General features: G+C 42.6%; 2 protein-coding genes across 9 annotated transcripts; one reads left to right on the top strand and one right to left on the bottom strand.

The window, feature by feature from the left end:
- Position 1: 1 nt before the first annotated feature.
- LOC143366218 (uncharacterized) lies at positions 2–10,836 on the top strand. Of its 4 annotated transcripts, none has more exons than XM_076807085.1 (2): positions 2–386; positions 6,162–10,836. In XM_076807085.1, exons 1-2 carry the CDS (start codon positions 227–229, stop codon positions 10,007–10,009), a joined length of 4,008 nt encoding a protein of 1,335 aa, XP_076663200.1. In that variant the 5' UTR covers positions 2–226; the 3' UTR covers positions 10,010–10,836. The 4 variants fall into 4 exon arrangements, with proteins under 4 accessions (XP_076663200.1, XP_076663201.1, XP_076663202.1 ...); XM_076807086.1 differs by having other exon boundaries at positions 243–490; XM_076807087.1 differs by having other exon boundaries at positions 243–1,527.
- On the bottom strand, positions 10,837–27,983 carry Dap160 (dynamin associated protein 160). 5 transcript variants are annotated; one of them, XM_076807079.1, is made up of 37 exons: positions 27,637–27,983; positions 27,450–27,505; positions 27,063–27,216; positions 26,839–26,987; positions 26,532–26,753; positions 26,124–26,219; positions 25,357–25,458; positions 24,796–24,957; positions 24,642–24,668; positions 24,163–24,321; positions 23,733–24,087; positions 23,435–23,648; positions 23,213–23,364; positions 22,388–22,510; positions 22,165–22,303; positions 21,783–22,097; positions 21,326–21,694; positions 21,098–21,255; positions 20,832–21,033; positions 20,470–20,754; positions 20,230–20,340; positions 19,994–20,089; positions 19,564–19,701; positions 18,748–18,874; positions 18,493–18,657; positions 14,207–14,334; positions 14,024–14,130; positions 13,869–13,941; positions 13,596–13,802; positions 13,439–13,522; positions 13,220–13,375; positions 13,003–13,149; positions 12,693–12,933; positions 12,417–12,491; positions 12,115–12,189; positions 11,714–11,887; positions 10,837–11,622 (listed from the first exon to the last, which is right to left on the bottom strand). In XM_076807079.1, the coding sequence occupies exons 2-37, from the start codon at positions 27,469–27,471 to the stop codon at positions 11,471–11,473; spliced, it is 5,661 nt and encodes a 1,886-aa protein (XP_076663194.1). In that variant the 5' UTR covers positions 27,472–27,505; positions 27,637–27,983; the 3' UTR covers positions 10,837–11,470. The 5 variants fall into 5 exon arrangements, with proteins under 5 accessions (XP_076663194.1, XP_076663195.1, XP_076663197.1 ...); XM_076807080.1 differs by lacking the exon at positions 12,115–12,189; XM_076807082.1 differs by lacking the exons at positions 12,115–12,189; positions 12,417–12,491.
- Between the last annotated feature and the right edge of the window lie 16 nt (positions 27,984–27,999).

Genomic DNA, 27,999 nt, shown 5'->3' with positions numbered 1-27,999 from the left:
TATGGCAGGGCAGTGAGCTTTAGCAGTTTTATCTATCTCCAATAATAAATGTGCCCAGTATGCAAGGAAGGACGACGAAAGCTTTGAACTTCCAAATAGAAGCAACGCTCGAGGAGTTAGAGAGAACTGTATCATTTAAAAGTTCCTTATAAATTGCTACCTTAGTAACTTCCCGTGTGCCCGTAAAGTATTCAAAGGAAAGCAATTTAAATGGACGCGTACGCAGATGCACCTGCTTCTAAATTTAGTAAGCAAGTCTGCGCAGAAAGGCAGAAGGAAAAGGAGCAAGGTGGAAGCAAGCGGGAGTGCAAGAAAGAAGAAGGGATATAACAAGGACGACGAATGCGAGGAGAAAGCAAAAGGAAGGCTGCAATTGTGTTTGCATGGTGCGTAGGTGCCTGGAGGGAGCCGGGACGTCGAAGAGGGGATCGGATCCGATGATTAGAGAATTTTAGCATGATCCTAGCGCGCCTGTACAGCTTAACGGAGGGTAAGGTCGAGGAAACTGGCACGTTGGCCGGCCCTGAGCGACTCCCCGGCAATGTGGGTCGTCGTCTAACTGTTCCGCGTACCGTTCCGTCGACTCTGTGCCGTCCATTAGTCAGATCCAGCTCCTCTCTTTCTATCTCTCTCTCTTTCACCGCCACCAGCGTGGCGGTCGAGAAACGGCGGAGCATCTCGCCTCTCCTCGTTCTTCCTCATTCTATCGACAGCCACGTCCCGAGGAATCTAGTCGATACGCCTCGAGAAAACCTTAGAAAGTTTGTCCCTGTTCCTTTGACGCGTGCACGCCTGACGAAAAGAAATTACCGTGGGCTGTCTGCGAATGACATTGACGTTGAGGGACGCGCAGAATCGGCGGGATGTTAAGAGCATCCAATGAAACTATCTTGAAAAACAATCTTCAGTCCCCTGACGAGTAGAAACTCTTTAGAGACGTGGAGAGAGGGCAGGAAAAAATGGTGAAGTAATAGGAACTTCTTCGGTATTCAACGAACTTGGTATCGCTATTCTATCTGGCAATTCACCCGCATGGCACTTTTCAGCACAGCGATGCCTGGCAGGAAATGCTGAAAGTTTCTCGTCGCACATCGAGGCTGCTTAAATTCAACAATGTACTTTCGTTCCGTGCACAGTGACGTAGCACTGGCACGGGAGAATCTTCCTGAACCGTCCGTTTCTTTCTCTGGACTTTCCTCTTGCTCTCGTACCATTTCGCCCGGCGTTCTTCCTGCTTTCCACCTCTTCGTCATCTCTGCCACCACCTCGCTGTCTTCCTTCTACCACCTGGTAGTCGAGGCACCTCAGTCGACGTGTGACCTTCCGCCAGGGCTAAGAGGCACCGTGAACACGTCGCACGTTCAATCACCCTCGCCGTGGTCGCGGTTCTTCCTTTCCTCGTGGAGAACAAAACCGAGAGTGACAAGGGTTCACCTACATGGAGCTGTGAGTGATTGGAGAAACTTTGGAGCCCAGAGGTCGTCTTCCAGGGCAACTGGAGAACGTTCGTCCTTTCATTCAGCGGAGGTAGTAATGTTTATTTCATTGTAATATTCTTTTGCTTCCCTTTGCCAGGCCTGGACTCCCATTATTCTTCCCCACCTTCTTATTTGTTAACTTCCTGTTCCCTGGCTTAACTTTTAGTTTCTTGGATAATGAGAGGTTGTACGCGGGGATCAAGTTCCTTTGGTTTTGGCGATCGTGTAGGATTAATGATCGCTGGTTGATCGATAGAGATGTTGAAATTGTTTGAATTTCAGTAGTGGATCGTTTGTCAATAGTAGGACGTTCACGCAGAGATTCCTCGGTTGTGCTTCTCTTTCTACCCTCTTGGGTAAGAAATGAATTATTCTTGAAGAGGGAAAATGAGTTCGCTTGACCTCGATGGGGGTACGAGTATAACTTGTTCTTGATTTATACGATTCCAGCTTTTTGCTATCCCTTTGATTATACAGAAGAGCGGGGTATTGTAACGTCTCTTACAATGATGTAACATCTGGTTCTGTTTGGTGAGACAATAGAAGTGGAACATCCACGTTGATCCTCACTGTGACCCTGCATTTATTCTCCTGAATAAGAAGTGAATTATTCTTTGAAGAGGGAAATGATTTCGCTTGTTCTTAACGAGGAGAATTTAACTTATTAATATACTTCTTGATTGTCAGAGAAGAGTTTTGGTAATTAGTCTTGCAAATGCTATATTGTGATGTTAGCACTTGCTTTTGTTTCACGAAGCAACAGAAGCTGCCAAGGTTTGTCGATCGAGTATCATTTAAAATCGTTAATCATACAGAGGAGCTGTAACAGCCATCGCGCAATTAGAATATTCTGCAATCGCGGTACCGTTATAATTAGGCCGACTTTGCGCCGCATTAAAAGTCTCGAACCGTTCCAACGGAGGATCGTAAAAACACGCGCGATAAGTACCGTGTTCGAGCGAGCTGAAAAATTGAATCTCGGAACCGGTTGCCCGCTCTAATTTGCACCGATGATCCACGGAGAACCGCTTAATTACAAAAGGGAAAATAAGAGGTGTAAAAAGAGATCAAGGATCGATCGATAACATTACATTCTTCCTGGAGAGAGGGAAAGAAGAAATAATAGGTGAATAAAGATTGTAGAGAAGGTGTCGAATGAAGCAAGAGAAGAAATAAATAATCTGTAAATGGGATGAGTAGAACAAGAAAAGAATTTTGTGAAGAAGCTGAGGAATGGAACAAAGGGAAGAGGAAAGGGGAAAAGAAGAACTCTCTAAAGTAGATTAGGGAATGAAGAGAAGAAGAACTCTGCAAAGCAGATTAGGGAAAGAAGAAAAGAAGAACTTTGTAAAGTTGATTAGGGAAAGAAGAACTCTGCAAAGCAGATTAGGGAAAGAAGAACTTTGTAAAGTTGATTAGGGAAAGAAGAGAAGAAGAACTCTGTAGGAAGGAAGAATAATCTAAAAGAGGAATTTTATAGAGATGCTAATTAATGGAAGAAAAGAATATTATCAGTAGAATAAAAGAAGAACTCTTCCACAATAATATAAAATCCCTCGCCACCAGTAAGCAATCAGATTCAATAAACCGAGGCGAGAAAAAGAGGTCGCCGAGGAATTTCTGTGCGGTCAAAGATTCCCCATCAACATTACGGTACGCTTCCGTGGCGTTGGTCACGGAAAAGCGGATGAATCACGAGCCTGTACCCGAAACTCTGCCTCTCGAGGACGAGGCGAAACCCCGAAACCTGCTCGCTAAAGTGGGTCATCCCGACGAGCAACTCGGTTTCGTGTACCCAGTCACCGAGTTAGGAAACGCCGAGAGGCGGTCACGGTCACGAGCATACGAGCCAGCCATCAGAATATTATGATCGCGAGAGACCTTGGAGGTCTCCAGCCTCTTGAAGAGAGTCGTTGGTTCACTTACCTCTTCCCGTCCACCCACGCAAACGCCATTCGCTTCAGCCACTTTTCCAACTACCTCCAATCTCTACTCAGAGTCAAGGCTCCTCTATAATTGGCTCTTTCACCAGTTGTCAGGATTGATAACATGATAGTGATGAATCTTCTTGTTTAAAATAAAAGTAGACGAAGGAAGTAGTTTTCTTCTAGATTCTTTGAGTAGGATTAGGTAGCTTTGGTATTTAGAAGAATTAATCAGAAAGCGATTTCTGGTAGTCGTTAAGAGTCTACTAAAATTTGGTCAGTGAGTTGAGCGAATAAATGGAATAGCTGTGATGTGAAATGGGAGTGTTTTCTCAACTGTTCAAGGTAGATATCTTGATTAGGAAGTGATTCCTACCAGGAAATTAATAGGATAATAATTATACACTTCCTTGAATCAGAGGAAGTTTAAGTAGAAGAAGGAAGGATTCTCTTCTTCAACCAAGCTTGAAAAATCCATCTGACTTCGCATTTACCACTATTAAGAAACATGAAAAGGCACTTTTAATGGTACCAACCGAGCCCCCTCGCTGGTTTCCTCGTCTCCAAAGATATATCTAGTACACAAGACTTATCATCTATGTAGAACACTATCCTATTGTGGCCCAACTTGTGGAACCACGTTCATCGTCCTGGAAACGTCTCCGAAGAGGTGTTTCCAGGTGACGAGGCGGAATCTCCTCCTGGACATCTGCCTCTCCTCGTTTGTGGCAACGAAAGCTCCCTCGAAAGTGCGAGTAACGAAATGCTAATGCCAAATACAGCGATCTCGATCGCGGCACGACAAAGGCCAATGCGGGCTGTCCGCGGCGGGAACTGTGACAAGCGCGAGGAGAGAACGAGAGAATGCCGGAGAGGGAACGAGAAACCCGTTACGCGTTGGAACGCCATTCCGCTTGATGAAAGATGTAGCAGCTTGTCCCTGTTTATCATTCCATTGTGGAGATGCTTCTCTACGGTCAGGGGCTCCGTTAATTGCTGTACAACCAGAAAAGCCGAACAGGCGTCTAGCACATTCACAATTAGCCATCGCAGCCGACGATAATTAATTGCGAAATGACGATCCCATATTTACACGCGATCGAAGCGCCACATCTTAATCACTAATTAGAGCATTTGCATTAGAATGTACGTAATTGTTCTCGGAGGAAATACGACTTTCCTTCTTCTTATTGTTAGACTTTAAAAGGGAACAATACTGGGGGAACACTTTAACAATTACACTATTTCACCCTTCTGAAGGGAATACTTTTATTGGCTTCCTTTCATTTAGTTTACTTCCTACGGAGTCATGAATGTGAAACCCGAGGGGCCTCTGTTTCTTTTGAAGGAGGAAGAAGGGGAAAGCATATTTCTTCTGAGGGGTTGGGGATGCTCTGATAAACTCGGTTGAGAAGCTAGAGAGTAGGGTAAACCAACCAATAATTGACCACATACCAGTGAATAACCATTAGGCAAAGAAATGTCAATTATAAATTTAAACATTATTATATGTTTATAAATGGAGTGTAGTTGCACTTTTAATATCCTATATTTTTAGTTACGCGTATTAAGCAAACATTAATAAATACAATTCTTATTAAAAGTATGCGGTCATTGACTGGGCTTCTACACGTTTTGCATTTTGTTTTTTTTTTTAAATTACGATAAGAATAAGTAATTATTTTTATAGAAATTTCAAGAAAAATAAATTTAAATGCAATTTCAACAGTTGTTTTGTTGTTATACATAAATGTATTCAAGTATTAATCTCAAAGGTCCATAGATTCAACAATTCAGTCATTCACTGGTTGGTTTACCCTACTAGAAGAAGAACCTCGAAGAACTCGTAATCAAGAGACTCAAATAGTATCTCCCACAGACAGTGGCGCACTCAGGATTTAATCTTGAGAGGAGTCGGGTTGAACGGATAAAAATATTTTTAAAGCACATTCAATGAAATTCTTTAAGTGATTACATAAAAATTTATTTAAAGAATAGAATCCAGTTTTCTTTTCTTTTTACAAAGCTCTTGAATTTCTTCAGTCGTGGTTATATTAATCGCCTTTTTCTTTGCGAAGTGCCAGGGATCCTTGATCCCCCTGTGGGTGCGCCACTGACCACAGCAAGAATATTATGAAGAATTTAATCCTTTAAGTAATTGTTACAAGCAAGAAGCGTCCTCCACTAAAGAAATATGTAATTCTGCCTTGATAGAAGATATAGGACAGTCCATTCTCGTTCGCATTTGCCCGAGGTGGCTTCATTCAAAGCAGCAGCGATGCAGATCACAGCGTGGCGCGCTGACGCGTTTACAGTAACCCAGTCGATGGCACAACGCGACAAATCCGATGGGCGTAGCGTCAATCGTACACGTATCCCCGCATGTACGCTCGTGTCCATGCCCAGATACACTAAATGTGGGACACAAGGGACGGAACTTCTTTCCGGCCCCTTTTACTTTGCCGTACGATAAACTCCGTAGCCCAGAAAAAGGCGAGCCCCGTCAGCAGTAAACGAACTTCGCAGGATCCAACGCAACTGCCTGACAAAGACAAACATAAATTAGTCTCCTATTTGAATACAATAACTATTCCCTTTAAATAACTATTTCCATTAAATATGCATTTCTCTTACATTTAATACCAAGTCCAGCCTGCAGAGATAAAAAGAAGTTTAGTTCACGTTAACTTCCTCGGTACATCTTGTATGTAATTAAAAATTCCCAATTACTTCTATCGGCGACGTGTATTGCTTTTAGACATGGCGAGAACGCTGCAACTCCGTCCATGGACTGTGGTGGTCGCCCTGGCCTGCGTGGCAGGCGCATCCTCGGAGTACCTAATGGGCGGCCACATGGACAACGGCCCGCCGAAGCTGCTGGACGAGACAGAATCCTCTCCAGCTTTGGCGAGGTCGGGTTTACTCGACGACCTTGACCTGGATCTCGACGCGGAGAGCACCATTGCTCCCTCGACGTCCGACGACGAGGAAGCACTACGCTACCACCTTCCGTACCCTTTCGCCTTCAACGGCGGCAGACCGTTCTCTCTGGAGAAGGACCCCATCACTGGGAAGATCGACTTCGAGAAGGCACCGCCTGTCAAGGCGTTGAACTACACTAGTCGCTATCAAGAGCAGGGGAACGATGATAAGCAACTGCACGGGAAGGAGTACTCAAAGGAGAATGTTTCCTATCTAGCGAAGAAGAAGATGGAGAGCAAGGAGAGCGTGGACGTTAGTCCCAACGAGATCAATCCCTATTCCCCTAACTTCCATGATTTCCTCAATCTCCCTGTTCAGTACTCCTCTGACAAGTACGGGAAGGACAAGTACCCGCTCATATCGAGCTCCTACGCGAACACGAAGGTCCAGAGTGGCTCGAACAGCTACAGTACTTACAATCACAAGCCCTATCACGGCGAAACCGTTCTGTATTATCCTACCAGAAGGCCATACGTGCCCAAGGCGACGTCAACGACGACCACCACTGCTAGAACGACACCGTTCACCACGACTACCACCACCACTACTACTACAACGACTCCTAGACCCACCACAACAACCACAACGACGACCACGACCACCACGACTCCTCCACCGTCGACTACTCTCTCCACTTCCACAAGGGCGCCTGCTATTACCACCTGGAAGCCTCCAATCACCACTCCGAAGCGGTACATGGAGCATCTGGATGATTACGAGGATATTCTTCCAATAGAGAAGCTCCAGACCTCCGTGTACAATGGCAATCACCAGGGGTCGAATAACATCGTCCAGCACAGTCCCCAGAAGCCTCCTACGGATCACGAAGAGTACTTTGATGGCTACGAGGACTATGAGATGAGCGAAGGGGAGGATATGAAGGATTATGGTCCAGTTAAAGAGTCTACTAATGAAATTGTTAAAACCAGCAGCTTGCCTCCCACAGTGTCGCCTGTTCCCAATGTAACCACCACTGTTGTCGTCCCAGAGACCACTGCTGCCATCACCACCACTAGTACAGCTGCTCCATCGACGTCGGTGCCACCTTCTTCTCCAACGTCGCAGGGGAACACCTTCCCAGCCAATCCACTGACGTTCCAAGTCCCGCCGCAGCGTCCAGTGACTTCAATGCCCTTGGACAACGATCCAAGGCTACCGACAGGCTTCGACAGCGACAATCGAAGGCACGGCATAGCTGACAACGTTATCATCAACCAGGGCTATCGGCCGCCTGCGATTATCAATCAGAGGCCAAGCGGAATTGGCGGCGGAATCTTAGTGGAGAGCACCAGTAACATTGTGATACCGCCTGATCAGGATACAGTATCTTTCGTTCTTGGGAACAGGCAGAACGTTGAAGGAGGGTACTACTCGTTGGGCACAGCCATTGGGGAGAATCCTTACGGCTCGACTGGAGTCGACGCGTCCTTCAGGCCTCTCTACGGAGTGACGTCCGAGAAAGGTGGCTACGATCCGCAGGCAGATCACCGGGGAACCATCGCGTTGCCTTCCGCGCTGGACAGCAATCCCACCTACGCTGCTCAGACCTGGCGACAGCCTAATCCATCCTCCACCCAGAAGCTTGCCAACGAGATAGAACCCTCCAGGCCTCAAAGCTCATTCGTGAAAGGTACCGTGCTCCTGGAGCAGTCGGATAAAAAGGATGAGAAGGACGTGAACTACGTCGTGTTCCCTAATGACGAGCCCAAGCCTCCTGTAGAGGAGCATATAGTGATAGTGAACGAGGCTGATGGTACCGTGCACGAGATCACGCCTGCTCCCTCCACCGCGAAGCCAGTCAGGGTGGATCCGCCTATCTCGAGCGACGAACACCTTCCGCAGCTTTCCGAGAACTTGACTCCGCCGGCTGAACGACCCAGACCGCCTTCGCAGTTCTATTACCATTACCATCACGGCGGAACGACGAGGCCTGACCATTCTAGGCCACAGAGACTACCGCTCCCGCCTCGTGGCAAGCAGCCTCTGCCACCGCTGCCTCCTCCTCCTTCGGAGATGGGGATTAGGAGACGTCCGTACCCTCCTGACGCCAATCTGCCAAATATTCTGCCTCAGTTTCGACCGAACTCCAAAACGTCCCACGGTCACCGCGGCCCAGAGTCCATCGGCACGATCCCAGCTGCTCAGGCTTACCCTACCAGGGTCAGGCAGCCCGTGCAGCCTCATCCCCCGACCAGGAGACCTCTGCCACCTCCTCCGTCCTATCTTCAGAGGCTGAACCCTCCTCCACCACCGGTGCATGCGCTCAGAGTGGCGGGGGCGGCTTCCACCAACACCGAGAGCGTGCTGCCTCCCCGGGAACCGGAGATCAAGAGGTTTCGTGGCCCCCCAGCGACTTCCAGGATCGAGGAGGACCCCAAGTCGTCGATCAGGCTGTCCGGCCAGAAGCTACGCTTGGAAGAGGAGGAGAGGGTGGACCGCTACTCGGAGGAGCCGCCGCAGGTGCCGCCGAGGCCTCCCCTATTCCCTAAACGAAGAACCGCGGACCCTCCGCACGTAGCGACGCTTCAGATGCTGCAGCAGCACGGCGAGCTGAACGAGGACATCACGGAGTCGAATCTGTCTTCGGTCGACGCTAATGAGGAGCCAGAGAGGATTGTCACTGAGCAGGAAGCTGACAGGAGGAAGTTCGACGACAGGGAGACGCTAGCCGAGTCGCCGGTCTACGTCGTCTATCCTGTAAATACTGCTGTGAATATACACCCTGATGATTCTAGAGAGAAGGATGAGAGTGTGGTGGTAGGGACACGCGGTCCTCATCGACCTTTGCCACCAGAGACGCTTCTACAGGACAACGAGGGCCAAGACATGGACGAAGAGCAAAGTCCTCCTGTTCATAATATATTTAATGGGCGACCGGTTGCTTCCGACTTCCCTTATCCTTTGGAGCGCCCTGATCCCTCTATCCTTACCAGCGGCATCAGGGAAACTCCCCTGCTGGTGCCCAGCGACCAGAGGGAAGAGGAGGAGCCTGTGAAAGAGAACAGTGATGAGAAGGACGAAAAAGACTCCAACGTGAACGTTATACCGTACCTGCAGGACTTCGTGCCGTTCCCAGCGAGGAAGAAGGAGCCCATTTCAGCGACCCTCCATCGTCTACCATCTCTGCCATCCTCCACCCCCATTGCATACGTTTACACGCCAACAGCTCAAGCGTCTCACCGACTTGACGTAGATGTAAGAGACGAGGAGAGCTCCAAGGTTGATAATACTGAGCAGAAGCCTGTTCTACTGCCCTCGCAGCAACCATCAAGCTCTTCGAGCTCAGCTCCCTCTCCGCAGAACTTCATGGCACCCTTCGTTGCCAGTGTCAGTGCAGAGGCTCCTTCGAAGAATGGCTGGAGCGTTGTTGTAGTGGAGCCCACCATCAACAGGAAATCAGATGATGTGCGTGAGATATCTGAGGAAAATTCAGACACTGAAGAGACCCAAACAGAGAAAAATGAGTTCGACCCAGAGAGCTTCAAGCCACAGCTGTTCGGTGGGTTCAAACCGATCTATGAGTTCCCCACGCTGGATGTAGACAGGCCGGAGCGCAGAGAGTCCAGCGATGCTGATTCAGAGATAGCCACGCACCTTCATGTAGTTCCCGAGCCAACGGTTTGATGAAGGGATATGCTCATCGTGTAGACAATACGCTATTTAAATGAGAATAATTTTAGTTTCGAGTATTTTGTTGACGGTGGTAAGCTCCTCTTGGCATTACTGTTTCAAATTGACTTTCATGAATACCTTTTGATGTATGCGGTCTTGAATTAACTTCTTCGTACTGGCACATCACATCCACACAGTGATGCTAACTGGAACATACTTGTAAAAGCAGAACTAAATATCTCGAAACTCTGCGCATCGGTGATTGGGAAGATTTGTTGTCTTCGCGGGGTGATCGAAGTTAAGTATACAAGTCTGAATATTCATACAATTCTTGAGGAATCTAATTTGTTGAGTTTCGTGAGAAGGATTGGATGCAACGGGGTGCAAGTAACATAGCTGAATCAAATATTAAATAAACCGTCAAATTCTAATACGATATCCAAAGTTTTATAAGAGGTCTAATTTAACGGCGCTATCAAAATTTCGTTAGACCTATTTGCGCCGCTTTGCACGTAATCCTCTCGAGCAGAATCGGAAACATCGCGAACATCTGAAACATTCATCGTACCAAGAAATCGTTATATTTATATTAATTTATCTACTTTTATTGATAGGCTATACGATAATTTATAAAATCTCATTCGTAGATTGTACGCTATCCTATTTTGTACATGTGAATTCATATTTATGTATACTATGCATTTTCATGCACGAGTCAGCGCGAACAATGTACACTATTTATTTTATCCTAGAATCGTCGACGAACTCAAGGATATCGTTCTCGTTGATAATTGCACTTATACGATAAGTATTCATGCAATAAAATCATTATTAAAGTATTCATTGTATGCCTCTTTTATTCGTGTTAATGCCCTTTTAAATGCTCCACATCTTGTACCATATATGTATATATATATATTCAATACAAAAAATAGGTGCTTTCTTAAATTATTTACAACAAACGTTATAATAATAACATATGCATCTTGAATGTAACAAGTATGTTCTTACACGCGTATCACCTAACATATTCGCACGTGCGTTATATAATACTGTATTTCGACAAGATTTCAAATAACTACTTCTACGGAAGACTTAACTAAAGATTACCGGACTTCATTAAACTTTATACGATATGCAAAAAATGAAAAACAATAGTTCCCTATAAATTCGCAGGATTACATCGGATACCAGTTCCACATAATAAAAAAATATATCAAGTAACACTCCATCATCGATTCTTGCGAAGTATAATAAATATTCTTATATAAAGGATTGTCATTTTGCATTCTTAGAAGTTAGACTTAATAACTAAAGCTACTTAACTACGTCAAGGCAAGAATCTGTTCCCTTGTGCATAACATAAATTATACATTAACGATACAAAAAGTCTTATTGGCAGTAATAATTCTAGCGTCACAGCTATGGCTCGAAGCAGTCATAGCTGTTTACCTGTGAATGTAAAGTGTCTTTCTATCGATTGCCAAACAGTCGAAGATCTAGCTTCAACACGACCACGCCTTTCTCCACTTCATGCAAGCGAATACGCTTTTGGATCGGTCCACACGAATCTCTGCTGTCTCTCATTATATCAGCGACCCTTATCTCTGCTCGGCCAAGGAATTCTGTAAGCAAAGATCATCCAAGTCTTCGTCGCCTGCTCCCATTCTTCATCGAATAATTGTGTCGATACTGAAATTATGATTGTAACATTACCATCGGGGCTGTAATAGCCTTTATCGAATACTGTAATGCACAGCGTGTCCTCGAGTACGTCCTTTACTTGGAACTGCATCGACGCGTCCCACAGAGGACAATCAGTCCCTGACACGACACCGGTTCTCTCTTCTTGGGAGCCCATACTCACTTTGCAGAACGTATTGCATTTCCCTATAAAAATCACACTCTCAATTCGTTTCTGTTGGTGCGTCTTAATTTACTTGTGCTTGTTAGTAAGTGCGTAAGTAAATTGCATTCGCAAAGAATCACAGATACATTATTAAGTTCTAAGCAAGTAGGCATGAAATACTACTGGCGTCTACCATTTAGCTACAAAGGGGAAATGTCTCATTTCGATACCTGTTCAAGCAAAGCTACGTGCGAGCAGAAAATTTTACCTTTCTTGGGCATAATAAGATCTTCAGCTTCCACAACTACTAATCGAAGTCTACCGTCAGGAGGCCTCCTGCGAACTATAATCATGCAAGATTGTTGTTAGTAAACACGCCATGCAGTTAGGTGATGTGATTGTAACAGCGCAGGTCCTCGATGATTTCGTTTCTCCCTGTAGATGGTTTACTCTGCCTCTTCCTATCGCATGCTCGTGCAGGAAAAAAGTAGGAAGCACCAAGCAATCGTAAGCAAGCAAGAACACGCATAAAGAAGAAAGCGAGCGGTTTAAGCGTACACGTTTCCTTACCAGGTATGGTCTTTAAATTGAAACCTTCAAGCACCGTAACAAGTATTCTGCCACACGCTCCGAACTGCGCCTGCTCTGTTTACTCACACACATTATATATTATTATACGAGGAAATTTGCTGCGATTCACTGTAGATAAATAACAGAATCCAACAGTTTTCTTGTACCCTGCTTCGTGTTTGCAAGATACACTGTTGCGATAACGATACAAGAACAAATGACACTGACCGAGTTACGATTTCACAGAAACTTGTATAAATAAAAGCAGGAACTCACTTGATCGCTGCCTCTGCAAGCGTGTCTTCTCATTCTCTGAGAACTTCCTCTTCGCTTCTGTGATCCTTCTGACCCACAAAGAACATTCGCCCGGAGAAGGCGCCAGCAATATTATCGGCTTCTTCTGATCCCTCAATCTGAGTATTTTAGTTGCGTTCTCTGTACTCTCGCCCCAACTCAAGCTAACATTTCCATTCGTGTCTGAATCTCCTAAGAGAGATAATTCGTTTAGAAATATTGGCTGCAAAACAGAAACACTTCAATTACTGCTTTCACATTACGATCCACGCGTCGAATCGCCACCGAGTACCTTTCTATACATCTTGAACTTATGGTGCTCGTTTCGTTCGAACGAAAATTGCTGTCCACTAGGGAAAGACTTCTTGGCGAGCGTTGGCTGAGCGAATAGCAGGAAATCATTCGTGAGAAATCCGACGAGTTCCTTCCCACTTTTTGCCTAGGATACGTATAAAAGTCAAACCGAGACTCGTGATTAAATAAGAATATCTTACCCCTGCGTAAAGTACCTTATGCAGTATACCAAAGTGAAGAAGCTTTCGCGGCCCTAAAGAATTGGTTAGAGAATTGAAAATAAGCTGCTCCTCCAGACCGTCGCAAGCCACATGGGTCTGCAACCATTCTAATCTATCGCTGTTCTCTTTCTCTCTAACTCCCTCGTTCACCTGGATTTGAAATAAACAATATTACTCGCTTAAACAGCGGAGCCTGTATTTTAGAAATATTACCTGGGTACAAAATTCCTCGGCTTTAGCCAGTGCCTCTTGGAGATACTGTCTGTCGGGATGATTGACTAGGGTATGTTCTAAAATCTAAAGGGATTGTGATAGATATGCATCGCCAGAAACTCTGGGATAAGATTAACGACATAAGAATGAAATATACTTTGCCAATGATAAGGGGATACTTTGTTATCCTTTGCATTGGTTTTATTAAGAACGAGCTTAAGGGCATTCCTTTCGTGCGTGGGTCTTGCTGACACGAATGCGCAACTTCAACAAATTCTGGCAAGGTTTCAGTCAGTCGTTGCAGATAAACAGCCGCGGATATCTGACAGCTGCAGAATCTGATGTACGCTGACATTCTAGGTATCTGAAATATACAAGCGCCTGTAAATACGCGTACAGAATTACAGTGTAAGAGGAAACAGTTGCTTACATTCTCGCATAAAATGTCTCCGATCATTCTTACAATTCCTCCTTCGCTATTATCTCGTCGTATTCGTAATGTTCTAAAAGACACACATTAAATGATTAACTCTGATCAAGTTTGTCAATAGCATATTTTCAGTTTGCGTGATGTAAAGAAGTTACCTTAAAAAGTTATCGTTGCAGGCAATAATGTCTCTCCAGTTAACAAATATTTTATCCACCTCGTCCACCGTTAAAACTAAACTTTCAATAAGAGGTTTCTCAAACACCTGCAATGAAGATTCTGATTTGTTACTTATTTTATTATTGGTGTAGCAATTTGAGCGCTGTAAAGTTTCCAAATACCTCGTGAACAAGTCTCATGTCTTCTATGTACGCTTGCTCGGTTGTAATAAGCTCTTTGATGTACTCTTGTCGCTTTCTTTCCATCGAATCGAATCCAACCGATAGTATGTCAGTGGTCATCTCAATAGCTACGCATAAAATGTATGTAACAAGCTTCTGTTCGTTTCAATTACTTTCAGCGCGTACAATACTCGCCCCGAACTGATTCGAAGAAACGTAAAGGTCCAAAAATAAGGAATAACGAATAAGGTACATAGCTTTCGGTAAAATGTTGCAAACCATTTGTGAAGGAGATGAAATAATCATGTAAAATTTACGGGGACAAAACGCAACAGAGAAATACTCGTTAAAATGATACCATTCGAATTGGTCGTTAGGTTTCACCGGATAATATAGAAATTGTTGTACGCAACGATACTTTACAACAGACAGATACTTTATTTCAATCAGCAGTTTTGCGAACACGTCTGTATATGTATGGATATGTGTACATATGTATAAGAACGGCGTGTATATGCATGTGAGAAGATTCAGATTATATTCACATGAAGTGTGAACAGAAGTCTGTAATAATTACACAGCGATCTCAGCTTGTTCGCACCGCGTACAGTGTCCCTTTACTCAGAAAAGTACACCACGTACGATTGAGATTGGTAATGAGATTCGACATTACAACAAATAAACAATATGGATATTCTGCAAATAGTAACAATCTTATAAGGATGTAGCACTACACAAGTATCTCATCTAAGAATAACCAGTTGCATAACTTGCTTTACACATTATCAACATGTTTAGATAAAGATTACAAGATTACGGGCGCATCTAGAATATTTTAATGTTAAGCACACAACGTTTAGTTTTACGACCGGACATATTTATACACCATTCTTGCAAAGGAGTGTATTATAGAACGTGTAAAAGGATTCAACCGGTGTATAAATATGCTGGTCTACTGTGCGCTTGGTTCTTGCATTCGCTCGAAACTAGTTGTTCCATCAAGTTCCTGGCTCTTTCAATGGAATGAACGCTAATAATATACAAAGGTACATTCGCTTAATTGATCAAATAAATAATACGCCTCATTTCGCAGAATTTCACTCAAAGCTTCGATCGCCATAAAAACCAGAGCATCGAGAAAGGATTATTTTAAGATTAGTAAACTATATCAAACCTAATTTGTTTAAAACAATAAACAGTACTTAAGTATCTCAGTGTCGAGACTCGTAACATTACTACAGTAATAAATATAAATAATAAAGATAAATGGAAGTATCCTACTGGTTTAAGTATCCTATTCTTAAATAACACGATTCGATATACTCAGGAAGAGATTGATGGAAGAACTGGTTTACGATGATATAACATTACTTAACAAATCATTCCCACCAGTGGTAATAATATCTATCTATAACTTCATGATTGTTATTACTGATATTCTTTTAATGATGATTTTAGGCTCTATAATAAAGGCTGCGAAGAAGGAGCACATCATCTTCCATCATGTATAACTAGATGGATTAATGGAAAACGAATAATAACTATACATAGAATAAATAAATAGGAACAATAGATTTGGTTGAAACGTATTGAATTTAAATAGAGAGAGAGAGAGAGCAATATTTTCATCCCCTTTGTAAATGCGATGCAGAATATTATTATCTCTTCTCGCTTTCTAAGCTTACGATAAAATTTTGAATTCAAACGAAAACATAAACTGTATACGTAATTGCCCGGTCTCTAGGACCGAGCCAGCATTTCTTCTTTATGCGTTATAACAGACTCTCCACCCGCTTGCATCGGCAAAGCAAAACATTCAAACAGGATATTCAACGTGTGATTCAACAACTCCTTCTCCCTTTACATCGACGGCAAGCAGACAACTGATAATCACTTGCTCGTATCTTAGATCTGCTGTGAAACTTTTGCTCTAGGCCTTGGCGCAGTATGATTACTGTACAAACCATCTGTATTGCGCACCAAATGATATGCTACAGTACTCGTAAAAAAATCAGAGGTGCGTTTAAGACTCCTTGATGCTAAAGCTGCTCTTAAGGGTACTGATTTGGAGAATTTAGAATCGCTGTTAACAATCAGCGTACCTACCTCTTACTAGACTAACACTTTAAGCCCGATGGCGACGATCTTCGCGAACAAATCGTTTTTACTGCAAAATCTTTGTTTATACCCACGTTTTTATTTACACAGAAAGCTGTTCGGATGTCCTTTTAACTATACATAGAATAATACGAATGTTTTACAGATAGCTAGTTCGATATTTATTGTCTTTGCTCCTAGAAGAAAGTACTTTAACTCTAATACAGGTATATCGTTAAGCACAGCTGCATCTACTTAAGCTTCTTTTGTCCTTCGAATCCGATATCGTACAAGAGAAATGATATTCCGGGCTGAAAGTGCTAGTGTAAACGAAAAGTTGCACTCGTCTTTATCTAAGGATAGTAATACCTTAAATAAATTTACAATTCGATCGATACGCTAAGCATTGGCGACACTAAATATTATTCTAGACAAAGAAAACCATATTCCTCGACTTTTAAGTTCTATCTTGAATTAAAGTAGAGGGTTGAGGTAGAATTTGGTGCACATGTCAGGTGGTCGTAATGATACTTACGATGTAACTCGTTATTAAATGTTCAGCGCTCCCCTGGTACGCACACGATTATAAATACGGCGCAATAATAGTCGCGTCGAAACCATACATAGAGGCTTTAGTAGCTTCGAGGGTGGTGGTCGAGACAAGACGCACGGTAACAATTTCAATGACAACGAAAACAAAGGGACGAGTAGAACCCCGTGCCAGAAGAGAAAGGCTTGCATCATTCGGGATAATATAGAAACGAAGAACCAGCCCCGAGGTCTCTCTTTGTCTTTATATTTCTCTCATTTCTATGCTCACTGTGTCTCCACCGATGAGACTTGTTGGCTGTAACACGTCGTGGTGAGCGTAGAGTCTGCTATCATTCTTATTGCACTTCAGATGATTTTATTTTAGCCTGCAATGCTGCGGTGCTGCTCTGCTATCCTTTATGCTGCATGTTAAGCAGAGGCGAAAGATAACAATTAGTAAAGAGGACTCATCGGTTCCAGATATCGTATCGAATGATAGATATTTAAATTGCTTGAAGTAGCTATTTCATTTTGGAATGGCGATCTTGCGATTCTAATGTACCATTAACTGTACTTAATCAACGACGTGGAGAAGACTATACGATTATATGAAATAATAATTACTTTAAAAATGTGCACTTCTTTTCATTTACGCTACAAGGTATGTATTCTCTACGAAAGTTAACAGCAAAGTGTTTCAAACTAAGTATAAATGATTAAGATCATCTTCATATTGTATCTCTTATTAAGCATGTGAAATGAATCTTTAAATACTTTTTAGTGGAACGAAGCAGCTACCTCAAACGGACAGACGGACGGACAGGCAGGCATGCAGGCAGACAGGCAGGCTATACGATAGAGAAAGTACTCCTTTCTAATATATCATCCCGCAAACTATCAGTCACGAAGAGACCAGAAATGAAGTAAGAATTACTGTACATAAAAGATGTACCGCTTTCCAAGCCAAGGTGCTGATTGAAATGCAGCCATATCAGAGCAGAAAGCACACACAACACCCGTTCTACATAACTGAATCATTGAAAGAAACACTCTGTTCTTTGTTACATAACTATCACCGATTATGGTAATAGTAATAGACACTTGTGTTTGGTGTTAATACTCCTATTTATGCCTGTAATCTATAGTTAACTCAAGTAAGTTCCGTAAATAAGGAGACATCTATTTGAGCACGAATATATCGTAAATACGACTGACATGGTTTACAACGATGACACATCTAAATGTATCTGTTTAATAGTAACACATATAAGCACAGTAATGATGCAAGGAATACGCGACCTCTATCTGGTCCTACTAAACCACCGCCGTGACAAACTGTGAATCACGTTATATCAGAATTTCCGTAATCGATACTACCACATCAATTTACAGCCATATTATAATTACTAATAAAAATGAAACCTGACGGTCGTCCGTCTGTCCGTGTATCACAGACTGAATTTCACCGCAATGACCGTATTGCGTAATATTCGCACAATTTCCATAACACTACGTCGCTATACGGTTGATCGAAATTCACGTTCAGTAAACACTTACGATATACAATTTATTAGAACAGCCGTGTTTGCTCAAAAGCAAGTTATTTGCCACGTTCTGGAAATCAAACATGGATTTATGAGAGATAACAGAATACTTACACATGGGAGATACATAATTACTGGGGAATACGCCAGTCATTCCATGCAATTCGCCTTTCCACCATGCTGCTTCGTCTTTCGCGAGCACAACTATGACATCGCCCTTATCGAAGCTCAGCTCATCTTCGTTTTGCGCTTGATACGGGTATAATGCCATAACACGCTCTGTAAAGACAAAATCAATTTACTTAGTTGTTCCTCGTGTTCGTTAATTTTAGCGAATATGGAACGATGCACTATTTAAAAGTTACGCACCAACATTAGGATCCGTAGGGGAGTCTTGGTATCCATGGGAGACAGGTGTACTTCGGTTGCTACTGCTAGTCAAAGGCTTAACGTATGATGCTGGGAACCAGCCAATTTGCCTCTTCTTACCACGCGCCTGTGAAAGTGACGTACAATGTGACAACTGTTCCAAACATGAGATATACTACGGTATGACCCAACCGTCATAACGAACTGAAATTTTGAGGAGTTGGGAGGGAGGGAAAGAGGAGGGCTCCTATTATAAAATTTTAGCCTCGAGTATTTGTTAGTTTCTGAGATATTAATAAAAAACTTTCGGCATAATACATTGAATCATCATTACCACGTAAGTTAAAATTTAACAAAATTGCGCGCATTCAATTTTTGACTTACGTGTTTGACTTACAGTTTGGTTTTTTTGTTTCAGATGAGTCTGTGAACTGAAATCACTCCCGCCGTCTTTTCAAAGGCGCGATTTTGAACTCCAGATAACATTGAAAAAACACAATTAAAAGTGTATTTAAACAATAGTTCCGTATACATTATAAGTAGCTTAATAAATGAAAAAAAGTTTGACATTGTTATTCATTGTATTCACTCAGAAAAAAACCCTGAATATTGCCGAATTTTGCGGCGTGATTACCAGAATGACCCCTTAATATCTCAGAACCTAACAAATACCCGAAGCTAAAATTTTATATTAGAGGTCCTCTCCCCCTCCCGCCCAACCCCTCAAAGTTTCGGTTCATTATGATGGTTGAGTCATACCGTAGTACAGCACAAACATGTTATATTAGAAACATAGTTAAGAATAAGCGTTCGTACTTGTAATTCCCCTTCCCACCAACCACTGTCTGTCTTTTTGCGTATCATTATTAATTGTCCCTTTTGTAAGTCTAATTGCTCCGTACTAGTTGCTTGGTATGGTGCGATAACTTGTACGATTTCAGGTTTCCTTCCTCGCTGTGTTGGAAAACAATATGTTCAGTGATTATCACTATTTTCACAAAGTACATACGTAATTCAAAATAAGATTGCTTTTTACAAAGCTGTGAAGTACAAAGTATTAAGGATAGATTGTAGAATAAACTAATTAGGGAGTTTTATTTCATAAGAGGCGAAGTACCTTATGATACTGTGATAGCAGGACGCCAGCGATGGAAACAAAATAGAAAGCCATTAAATTTCACAGAACAGCGAGTATGGTACGTATACTCTGAGATTTATACAGGGTAAGCAAATGTGTGTTAATTACCTGCTGCGCAGCCATTGCCGCGAAGTCGGGCAACTCTGCTCGGTCTTCAGCAGCTGCTCTCTCATCTTCCAGCTGCTCAGCAGTCTTTTCAGTTTGCTAAACATGTATATAGGCGCGTCTAGCTTATCGAACAGTTTGCATTCTAATACTATTAGGCATTTTATAGCTTACAGGACACTTAATACGCTTCCTAAATAACTACAGAGTAGCAGTACTATAAACAGAATATTACACACCAATGTTGTTTGGGCAACGGAAGCACTTGTTTCGAAATTATTCGTGGTAGTTTCCACGGTGGTAGGAGCCGTCATAGTTGTTTCAATTTCGTTAGTAGTTTCGGGGACACCCTAATTGATGGTACGATGTTAGAATTTAAAACTCACTGCTCAATGTTTTAAACATCTTACTAGCACACATTAACGTCAAACTTACAAACTTCAAGCTTCGCAGACTTCCGCGCGTAGTAAAACGATTACCTGATCCGGAGCATCGCATTTCTCTACATAATTGGCAGGGAAAATTCCATTTCTATCTCCTACGCTGCCTGTCCACCAGTCGCCTTCCTTTTTAGTGACCAGTATCACTTCGCCTTGATTGAACGTTAGATCTCCATTCTCGCCAGAGACGTATGGATACAGAGCCATGTAGTACTCGTTGAGACCGTCGACCACTGCAGCTTGAGTAACAGCAATTTCTTTCACGTAAGACTTAGGGAACCAACCGCTGGCTTCGGTGCTGGATGTACCGTACCACCAGTCACCCTGGTTAAACAAACAGTTACGTATATAATTCGATACGAACTTTGGAGAATTACTGGTCCTGTTGAATTTGTACTGACCTGCTGTTCGATGACTTTAATAATATCTCCTTTCTCAAAGGCAAGATGCTGCTCTGTCGTAGGGCGATACTGGAACAAAGTCGTCGCCTGCATATCACATGCTAAACCTAATCCGAGGGTGGGTACGATAGGTTCGACAACAGGAGGTTCACCACCCAGTGACCCAGCGTCAGATACATTTTCAGGGACTTCAGCGATTCCTCTACAATAAAAGGAAATCATAGATACGTGCTTCTGAATAATTAAGTACAACTCAGTCAACTAACTCTAAGGTTCTCTTCTCTACGCTGTCTTGCTGTATGAACGTGCTCTCGTTAACACTCCCTACGTCCACTGGTTGTACGTAAGACTCAGGGAACCAACCAGTGTGGCCTCGTATTTCTCCAGCCATCCACCCTGGCTCTGCGTTTTGAACCGGTGGTACCTATTCGATAAGTTCTCCTTTAGTCCTTCGTAACAATCTGCCACGTTTGTATACTTTCACAGATGATTACCATTATAATATCGCCAGGCTGAAACGATATTTCGTCTTGGTTTCTGGCTACGAACTCGTACAGAGCTCTGTACTTCATAGCTCCTGGAGTAGTCTCCTCCTCCGCGATAGTTGCAGCGGTGTCACTGACAGGCCAGTCATTATCGTTAACTGCTGGTGTGTTGTCATTCCAAGCGCTATCACCCCACGCTGATGTGTAGTCAGTAGTAACACCAGTACCAGCACCTGCCCTAATTTCTAACACCTTCAATCTCCTATCCTCGAATGTGACGTACAGATTCTTACAGTCAGCCGCTAAATTCATCATCTGGGTCTTAATATCTTGAAGCTGGCCATTGTTATTTTCTATGTCAGCCACTCTAGCGTCAATCTATCGATGTAAGGTATTAAATAACTAACGTACAGTATCTTAAACATGCCATAAACAAAGAGGTTTACTTCGATGTGTTTATGTATACCTGTTCCTGTAAATCAGCAATCTTATCCCTCATTTGTTTCAAGGTGATCTGCTTGTTGTCAAATGCCATTTTGATAGCTTCCTGTCCTGCGGACTCCATAGCCGTGTTCATCTTATTCTTTGCCTCGATACGAGCTTTCTCTTGACTTAAAGTCAACAATCTTTGGTTCTGCTCTCGAAGTTTGTTCTTCAAAGCGGCCATCTCCTGTAGCTGCGCATCGCGCGTTGATCGCATTCCATCAATTGTCGTTTTAACGCCGGATACGCCCACCCGAGTGTCACAAATCTTTTGCGACAGCTCCTTCACTTTATCGTTCTGCACAAATTATATGAGATTGGTGTATGTAAGGCCTGGCCACTTTAGTGGCAACTGTAATACTTACGAGTGTCCCAAGCTCGATGGTTAAAGTTTGATTCTTTGCCTTTAATTTAAGCAGCACATCTTGCTCCTTCTGCCTCTGAGCTTGAAGCTCCTGGGATTTCTGGTTCTCCCATTCTAATTGCCGTTGCCTCTCCATTTCTCTGCGGAGCAGAGCAGTATTGTTACGAGCTTTCAGGATTTTGTAACTGGAAGTTTTATTATCCTACATGACAAAGTCGACTTACTTTCGTGCTGCTTCCCTTTGCTCTTGAACTCGTTTTCGTTGTTCTTCTTTCTCCTGTTCGATTTCCTTCTGCTTCTGCATCTGCTTCTCGATTTCTGCTTGTCTACGTCTTTCTTGCTCCAGCCTGTATAAGAACATTCTTCATTAATATGAAGCGTATTGACGCAAAGCAACTGTATGGTTTATGCAAAAATCGACTTTTGAAAAAACCGGTTTTCGAATTCGACTATTCACAAAAAACCGGTTATACCGGTTTTTGAATTTTCGCAAAAAATATTATTAAAATAGAAAATAAATATTTGTACTTATTTTAAAAATGTTCAGTTTTTTTTAATATTTATAGAATTACAAAAGTATAACACAATAAAATATACTCTATCTATACAAAACCAAATAAATAAAAAAGATTAAAATAAGTAAAATCCGTACAAATCCGTACAATTTTTTAGTTCATTTAATATTCATATCTACACAAATATAACACCATAAAATACACTGCGTATAAAACCAAATGAAAAAAAGACTAAAATAAGTAAAATCCGTACAAAATATAAATAATAAATCTTTATTTCGTTTAATATTTTTCTTCCGAAAATACGAACTAATGAAGATTAGTTTTACTGCAATATGCTTGTGCCCGAGACGATTTCAAGTGAAAATGTTAATGTTTTTAATTAAATAATTAATTCATTTTTACATATTAATTCTAGTATATAAAACCGTTTTTTTTTTAAATTTAAAACCCGGTTTTCGAATTTTACAAATTTATAATAAAAAAAAAAACATTTTTAAAACCCGACAAACCCTACAAGCAAGATTTACTCGCCTGATTTTCTCTTGTTTATCTGCTTCCTCCCTCTCCTTTCGCTCACGCTCTTCTTGCTCCTTACGCTGAATTTCTAACAGAGCTTTGCGTCTACGCTCCAACTCTGCTTGACCCTTCTCAAAGTTCTCTTTACGTTTGTCTTCAAAGGATGACTGCAAACAATGTAATTTCCAAATGCGTAATGTATGTGTCCAAGTGGAGACTTATTAAAGTGAAACTTACCTGCGGCATACCAGCTAATGGATCTATATTTTCCGCTCCGCTCTGCGAAAGCGTCAGACTACTCTGTCGCTGGCGTCTGAAGGCCGGTGGGATGAGTTCTATTGGAAGGGTGCTGGGTATGTTTTCGCCAGTCTTAGCTAAATCACATAAATGCATGGCTACTACAAACTCGTCGCAGCTCAAACGACCATCCGAATCCATATCTGCTACCGTCCTAATAATGCAATTAGGTTCTATAGAAATGCTAAGAATCATTGCTTCGAAAGTCATTATCTAACGTATACGATTGTCATTTTACCATATCTGTGCTAATACTTTTTGAGGCAACTGCGATTGCACCATAATATTCCTGGCCTGGAGACCGGATAAGTAGCCAGTTCGTGTCCTGTCCCAAGTATTAAACACCTGAGTGTATTTTAGTTTCGTTTGATGGGGCACAGCCCATTCTATAGACTGCGGAGAACCAATTGAATGTTGACTATGTTGGGAATCGACCGAACCCACTCTATCTATGCTTGGTGGACGCGCTGTTGTACTCAACGGCGTGTTTGTAGACACTGGCGTCTGAGCGATTACACCGTTCACCAAACCACCATTTGTCGCAGTCGCCGACACTAATGTTAAACCTGGAGGAGATGATATTACACCAGTTCCTGTAAGAATACATAGCCACCTTAGAAGAATAACATGTTGCAACTCCAAGCGACACTGTTCGACACTGTACATACCAGTTGGGGCAACAGAGGCTGCCATAGTAGAAACACCTGTGATCGGAGCACCCATACTAGTACATAATGGTTGCATCGGCATCGTTTGGCCCATGCCGAATGCAGCAATTGGAGTTGGATTCGTATTTATGGGTGCGATTGGCGCTACAGCAGACATACCTGTTTAAAAGAGGGAATTTGCATTACAAGTACTACTTATTCAAGTGTATTAAGAGTTTGCAGTTATAACCAAACAGCATTAGGAATCGTGTAAGTTCGAAGTTAGTCGCTTTAATAAAATACTTCCATTGCCTACTCAAATCAACGAAATTAGTTAATATTCTATCAGTAGAATATGATTGTCTACATAGTTTGCACACCTACTATTACTACAAAGTAGCACAATTTCATATGGGTTACGTGTATTAGAATTTCAAGCCAGAGATATAAGGGATCTCAGTTCTTTCTACAGAATTCATTTGTCAACGCATTAAATGTACCTGATAGTAACTCAAAATCAAGTAAATCTGTAAAGAAAAGAATAGAATATAACAACTTGACGAACCATCTACTTTAAACCTGTCTGTATAGTAAAGTAAAACTGGAGGAGATGAAAATAAGTAAGATTAGGTAACAGAAAACATGTAGCTTTACCTATGGCGGAAGTAGTCATTGGTTGAACTGGTGGAATGACTGCCGCAGAAGGCGCGGGTGGAATCTTCACCGGTGAAATTCCAGCTGCAACAGGGCTATTGGGAAACGAAGGTGGTGATGGTTTCGGCGGTGGAATAGCGGTGACCGGTGCGAAATTTGGCCCTGAAATTACATATTAGCTATTCATAGACACTGTTAAGCTACTCGAAGATCACTTCATAAATTACTGTGCAAACTAATGTAAAGATACAATTAGCGAAGTGAAAATAATAATCTATAAGAAAGAAGCTAACACAAATTCAAGCGACAGTTAAAAAGAAGCTTCGCAACGAATGGAAACATTGATTTACAGTTACATATATGTATACGCGAGATGCAGTGGAATGACCTCGTTCAACGTAAGGATATTTGTTGTAATGATGTACACTACAAAAAGGAATCATTTCTTTGTTCTGAAATTGAATTCTAAATACGAGGAAACATCATCTAAGTTTACATGCTGGTCTCATCTATTATACTCGGAAGGGAACGTTCAAGTCTCTTTTCTGCTTTCAAACATACCAAGATTTGTGGGTGGTGCAGGTCTTTGAGGAGGACCACCACTAGGAGTAGTGGTAGCAGTAGTGGTGGTAGTAGTAGTAGTACTTGTAGAAGGCACGATTCCTTTTTTCGCAGCACAAATATTATATTATTGTATGAATGTCGTATAGGTGTGGGTGGGCATATAAGAGAAATAGCAACGTAAAATATGAGTAGATACGTGTGCGGACGACAGACCAAGCCATTGCAACACTGATTATATAAAAATACACATTTTTAAATTAGAAGAAATATGTACAACAGTCAACACTGATAATAAATCTCACTTATAAAATATCATATGCAACAATATATTCGTAAAGTTAGGTGAACACGGACATAAAGCATGAAAGAGTAAATACATATGTGTGTAAAATGTAATGCAATTCGTTTCAACAATATCATGTGTGTGATAATTATGTGTGTCTGTGTTCTCGCTATATCGTATTTTCTACCATATTCTGTTTCAGTAATCAGTAAAATCTTTTAAAAATTACCACTGATTCGCAGCTTCGATCGAAGACAGATTAAATACAACGCAACAAACGTAATTAGTCAAAATACTGCAACACGTCTCTCATGCAAAAATGAGCCTCCGCATTCAGAATATCAAGGCGTTTACCATGGCGCTTCATAGTACATATGCTAATTAAACCATTCAGTGAGAAAGAAATATGCTTTGAAGGTAGAATAGAGCAATATCCAGAGATAATCATTAATACAAAAACGATCCAGTTTTTGTAACATACCCACGGTGGGTGGTGCAGGTCGAGCAGGAGGCTTTGACGCTGTGTGAGTTGTGGCGTGTGTAGTGGCAGCCACATTCTGTCTACTTTGTCGTGATGCTGTGTAGTATGATGCATAAGTAAAGTAATGCTAAATAATGCTGCTCGTTAGTTCAGATGTTTTTCAATCGGAATAACCATTGTGGGCAATAATAATAGAAAGACAATGACAGAGAAACGTGCTCCTGGCAATGTTATACATAATCGTCGCCGAGTATATCAATCGTAAAGTTATTTAAGACACGAATGTAATTGTTGTGAGATATAGTTAAACTCAATGTCAGTGTAAACGTCTAGGCGAGTCCCACGAAAGTTTATATTCTTCTCGCGATGCGCATATTTGAACCATCCAAGGGCCCTTAGCTTAATTACCTGGTAAAGTCATTGGCGAAGCAGATCTAATCCCGTGTCCATGATGCGGCCCGTTGGAAGGCGGAGGACCTATAAGAGGGCGGGGAATGGATCCAGCTATGGGCATGCCACCGATTAAAGGTTGCGCCGGCGGCGGTCCAGTTAAATTGACTAAAGAAGCAACATTGTTTTGTTGCGGAATATTGGCAGCCCCATTACTCATACCTGTCGCGTTATTATCACCTGAACATAAGCAACGTTAAAAAAGCAGATTACAATCGCCGTTTAAAACAACCACCTTTATTCTCTATCTCATCTTTATACTTACTAGCGGAAAGTGACTTTAAACTCTGCACCAAAGCTGGTGGTAGCGCTTTGGGTATCTCGAAGCCGCGCAGCTTTAAATTGATTAATTTACAGGCGATACTAAATTCATTTATATCCATCTTGCCATCCGAGTCCGTATCCGACAAACTCCTGTACAAGGACAGGCATATTGTGAATACAACACTTACAGAGGAGCCAAAGGTCGAAGCAAGAACCCATTATTACCATATCTGTCCAAGAACAACAGGCGGAAGCTGGGACTGAAGTAGAAACTGTTTCGCCTGCTCTCCGGTGACAACGCCATTGATCGGCATCAGCGACTCGAACTGCTGCCTGTACCTCGCGCGTTCCCTGGGTTGGATCGCCCAGGGATCCATACCTAGAACAATCGAGATCTTTTCCCTTTGCCTTTTCAAAGCGCTGAATCGGGTGCTCCATTCTGAATGGAAGCCTCCTTCTCCGTAAAGCAGGTTACGATTCACGCGACAAAATCCACCGAACCAGAAATCATCAACGGCCACCTTCTATCCCACACGGACAGTTACTGTCAACATGACAGATCGACTAGAACGTGGTTGTCAATACCTCGCGCGAAAGGAGAGGGCGACTTACCCGGCGTTTGCGGGGTGGCCATCTCTGTTCACCCGTAGGTGACCACCGTGTGGAATCTGCAAGAAAAGGTGAATCTCATAACTCACGGCGGTGACCCTCCACGGGGGAAAGTCGCGGGGGAGGTTCTGCGATTTCAAGGTTAGGTGATGGTGATCGATTCCAGCCGAGGTGGCCCGCGATAACGCACCTCACGAGAGAAGTATTGTCGGGACGCTATCAATTTAGCGTGGATTCAATCACGGCCAAATCCAATTAACCGAATAAGCGCGGGGTCGTGAACTTGAAGATTGATCGGGGCCCTGGCGCACACGTACAGGGAGTTAGAAATTATTCCCACGCCTGTTTATACGGGAACACGCGACAGCGGGCCGGTTCCCTTGCTCGCGAGCCTCTCTGCGATTTTACCAACGGAAATTCATGATCGCCCGTCCCGACGTTAGCGATCCACTGCCGAGAAAACGATTCCGCGAAATCTCACAAGTCCACCGACAATACGCGGGTCGGCCCACACTGACTGACGTACATACGTCACTTTCGCGACCTCGGCTGT

This window comes from Andrena cerasifolii, chromosome 2 (genome assembly GCF_050908995.1).
Source record: "Andrena cerasifolii isolate SP2316 chromosome 2, iyAndCera1_principal, whole genome shotgun sequence".
Lineage (NCBI taxonomy): Eukaryota > Metazoa > Arthropoda > Insecta > Hymenoptera > Andrenidae > Andrena > Andrena cerasifolii.
The sequence above is the reverse complement of the archived record's forward strand: the minus strand, read 5'-3'. Positions and strand labels throughout refer to the sequence as shown.